General features: G+C 39.8%; 1 protein-coding gene and 1 pseudogene across 1 annotated transcript; both read left to right on the top strand.

Annotated features, from left to right (window-relative positions):
- Nucleotides 1-1,080: 1,080 nt before the first annotated feature.
- Nucleotides 1,081-3,498, top strand: LOC107060398 (uncharacterized). Its single transcript, XM_015308330.1, has 2 exons — nt 1,081-1,571; nt 3,171-3,498. The coding sequence occupies exons 1-2, from the start codon at nt 1,081-1,083 to the stop codon at nt 3,496-3,498; spliced, it is 819 nt and encodes a 272-aa protein (XP_015163816.1).
- A 125-nt stretch (nt 3,499-3,623) lies between these two features.
- Nucleotides 3,624-4,123, top strand: part of LOC102598812 (SUMO-conjugating enzyme SCE1-like) — a 6,927-nt pseudogene continuing 6,427 nt past the window's right edge.

Here is a 4,123-nt window from a genome sequence, read left to right as displayed (position 1 = left end):
CAAAGAGGGGTCAAGTCATGCTCCAGTTCATGTTACATGTAGCATAACTCAAGAGCAAGTATTGAAGCCTTTCAGATTCCTAAATTTCTGGACCAAGCACAAAAAATTTCAGAAGATAGTGGAGGAGGTTTGGAAAGAAGAGGCTGCAGGATCACCTTTTACAATTGTCCACACCAAGCTGAAATGGGTTAAACTAGCACTGGTCCAGTGGAGCAAAACAACTTTTGGAAACTTTTTCCAGTAGGTAGCTACTTTGGAGGACATTGTAAAGGCAAAAGAAATGCAACTGGAAATCAACCCAACAGAAGAAAATATGAGCTCACTAAGGAAAGCTGAAGCAGAACTGAAAAGATATTTGCACATTGAGGAAGATTATTGGAAGCAAAAGGCAGGGATGAAATGGTTCCAAAAGGGAGATAAAAACACAGTTTTTCCATGCATATGTCAAGGGTAGGAGAAGAAAGCTGCAGATCTCAGAAATAAAATTTAGACAGAGAGATCTTATTACTTCAACTCAGAATATTGTAGAAGAGGCAGCACATGTTTTTAAGGAGCAAATGGAAAATAATAACCCCACTGATTTCTCAATGTTAGATATCATACCTAAATTGGTCTCAGATGAACAAAATGAAGACATGGGAAGATTACCAACATATGAGGAGGTCAAAAAGGTGGTTTTTGCCATGAATGGGGATAATGCAAGTGGTCCAGATGGCTTCTCTGGGAAATTTTTCCAATGCTGCTGGAACATTGTAAAGGTGGATATCAGTAACATGGTAAGAGCTTTTTTCTGTGGACAAGAACTTCCAAGATTTATTACTCGTTCCAATCTGATATTAATCCCCAAAAAAGAAGTGGTTGATAACTTTGGGGACCTGAGACCTATCAGCTTAAGCACATTCACTAATAAGATTATATCAATGATGCTACATGAAAGCAGTGTTCCCCGGAATAATCTCACAAAATCAAGCAGGGTTTATGAAAGGGGGAAGTATTACTGAAAATGTCCTTTTGGCTGAGGAGATAGTCAGAGACATCAATAGAAGAAATAAGCTTACTAATGTGGTGGTGAAGTTAGACATGGCGAAGGCGTATGATAGAGTATCACGGATCTTCCTCTCTAAGGTGCTTAGAAGTTTTGGCTTCTCAGAAAGAATAATAGACATGGTGGTAAGGCTGGTGTCTAACAATTGGTACTCAGTTATCATAAATAGGCAATCCTTTGGTTTTTTTCAGTCAACTAGAGGATTGAAGCAAGGGGACCCTCTCTTACCAACCCTCTTTATCATAGCAGCTGAAGTTCTGGCTAGAAATCTAAATAAGCTTTCTAAGGATCAAAATTTTAAGGGATTTGGATTACCAAAGTGGAGCCCAGAGATTAACCATTTATCTTATGCAGATGATACTATTTTGTTTTATTCAGGACATCCTAATTCAATGAAAAAGATGAAGAATGTATTAAGGGGCTATGGAATAGTGTCTGGAAAAATGATAAATATTGACAAATGTCTCTTCTATTTGCATGAGAAGGTACCAGTAGGAACTTGCAGACAAATAAAAAAAGATTACAGGTATTAAGCAAGGTTCTTTTCCTTTTACTTATCTGGTGTGCCCCATTTTTTATGGGATGAGGAATAGATCTCATTTTTAAGCTTTGATTAAGAAGGTGATGAACAGAATTAGTCTTTGGCAAAACAAACTACTCTCTTTTGGGGGTAGATATGTGTTGATAACCCATGTGTTGCAGTCTATGCCAATTTATGTTCTATCAGCTATGAACCCTCCATCTTGTGTCATTAATTAGATGCATAGAATTTTTGCAAAATTCTTTTGGGCAAATACAGCAGGGTCTAAGAATAAGCACTGGGTGGCATAGGATAAAATGTGCTATCCAAAAACTGAAAGGGGCTTGGGGCGGAGATCATTACATGATGTATCAAAGGCCCTCTTTGCTAAGCTTTGGTGGAACTTTAGAACTTCTACAAATTCATTATGGGCTGCATATATGTGGAACAAATACTGCAACAAGCACCACCCTATTTTTGCTCAGGGATTTAGCACATCACATGTGTGGAGGAAAATGACAGCAATCAGGGATGAAGTAGAACATGAAATCTTGTGGTAGGTTAAGGCTGGAAACTCTAGCTTCTGATTTGATGATTGGACTAAACAATAAGCATAGTATCACATAAAGGAGAATGCAAGGGAAGAAGAGTTGGAGGTTAAAGATTTTAGCATAACAGAGGGGTGGAATAGAGACAAGTTACTACAAAATTTGTCAACAGAATTGACAGTTTACATCATGGAGAATATTTCACCACCAAATATCCAGTCTACCAATGATATAGCATGGTGGATGACAAATTCACAGGGGAGGTTCACAGTGAAATCAGCTTGGGAATTGATGAGAGCCAAACATGATAAAAAAAAAAGGGACTATGAACTCATCTGGAATAAAGGGCTACCTTTTAAGATCAATTTATTCTTATGGAGAGTGTGGAAGAGAAGAATATCCACTAATGACAATCTTAAGAGATGAAAATCAATATAGTTTCTAGATGTTGGTGCTGTGACAGAAAAGAGGAAGAAACAATTACTCATTTATTCCTAACAGCCCCCATAGTTACTAAACTATGGAGGTTTTTCTCCAATCATGCAGGAATTAACATAGAAGGGATGCACCTACAACAGCTCATCAATGCTTAGTGGAAGCAGGAGGCAACATCTAAACTAAAGAGCATTTATAAAGCCATGCCAGCTATCATAATGTGGAGTTTATGGAAAATAAGGAATGTCATCAAACATGGGAGTTGCTTTAGCTATGAAAACATGGTGACCATGACATCGGAAGTAGTGAGACAAATGGTTAAGTTTCAATTCCCATGGATAAAGAACTTAAAATGGTCCTGGTAGGAAGTCATCATCAGAATACACAATTACAGACCCAAGTTGCATTACTTAAGAGTTACATGGAGACCCCCAGAAGAACACCAAGTAAAATGTAATATAGATGGTGCATGCCAAGGAAATCCAGGTCAGAGCTCCTTTGGTTTTTGTATTAGAGACAGTAGGGGTGATCTAATCTATGCTAACGCTAAAGGAATATGAATTGTAACAAACATGGAAGCATAAACAGTTGCAATTCTTTCAGCTCTGTGTCTGAGAAGAAGGTTATGGAATGCTATCATTGAAACAGATTCATTAAGTCTCAAGAAGATCATTCTGAAGACTTGGAGGATTCCTTGGGAAATAATAGAAAAGGTGGAGGAAATACGGGAGCTACTTCAGAAGACCAGAGCAACAATTACTCATGTCTTCAGAGAGGGTAACTGTTTGGCTGACGCCTTGGCTAATATAGCCATTGAATCACAAACAGATCATGAATATCAGGCTTGGCAAGAGCTCCCTCTGGTGTTAAGGAAGATCCTAAATTCAGATAAAGCACAAATTCCTAACTATAGGATCAAGACTCGCAGAATCACTCATAATGATACATAAAACAAAGCAGAAGGTGCAGCCACAAATCACAAGATACGAGAAGCGAAATAGGAAACACAGCAGTACCAGAAAAAGAAAATACAACAAAACGGCTAATACAGTTGATTACAATATATATCAAGGAAATGCAGCTATGTTACACAGAGTTAAATACTAACCTAGCAAACAAATACTCATCAAGAGACGAAGGGGAGAAGGGCTATGGTACAGATCTAGAGGATGGGTATAAGACTGGGCGCTGGACCGGGTTGTACCGGTACCATTCCGGTTCGTTCCGGTCCGGAAGTATTCGGGACGGAACGGGACACCGTGAACCGGTACACGGGACGAAACGGTATCACGATTTGATACCGGTGTATCGGTACCGGCCACAATTTGATACCGGTGTATCGGTACCGGTATATCCCGGTTTATTCCGGTTCCGTTCCGGTCCGGTCCTGTTCCGATTAATTTTTTTATATATATAATATATAATATATATTTCCAAGTCCAACGGGCAACGGCTGAAAGTTCTCCTAGGGGTCAGCAAAGGCTGAAAAGCCTGCTACCCCTGAGGCCCTGCCCCCTGCCCCTGCCCCTGCCCCCTGCCCCTGCCCCTGCCCCTGCACCTGCCTCTGCCCCTGCC

This window comes from Solanum tuberosum, unplaced genomic scaffold, assembly GCF_000226075.1.
Source record: "Solanum tuberosum cultivar DM 1-3 516 R44 unplaced genomic scaffold, SolTub_3.0 scf00079, whole genome shotgun sequence".
In the NCBI taxonomy this organism is placed as follows: Eukaryota; Viridiplantae; Streptophyta; class Magnoliopsida; order Solanales; family Solanaceae; genus Solanum; species Solanum tuberosum.
This window is presented reverse-complemented; position numbering and strand designations above follow the sequence as displayed.

Bases quoted from the DNA above. Each gene is read 5' to 3' on its own strand.
- LOC107060398 (XM_015308330.1), top strand. From the start codon at position 1,081: ATGGCGAAGGCGTATGATAGAGTATCACGGATCTTCCTCTCTAAGGTG. The intron at 1,572-3,170 runs GTATTAAGCAAG...TCTGAGAAGAAG, and splicing joins CAAATAAAAAAAGATTACAG to GTTATGGAATGCTATCATTG.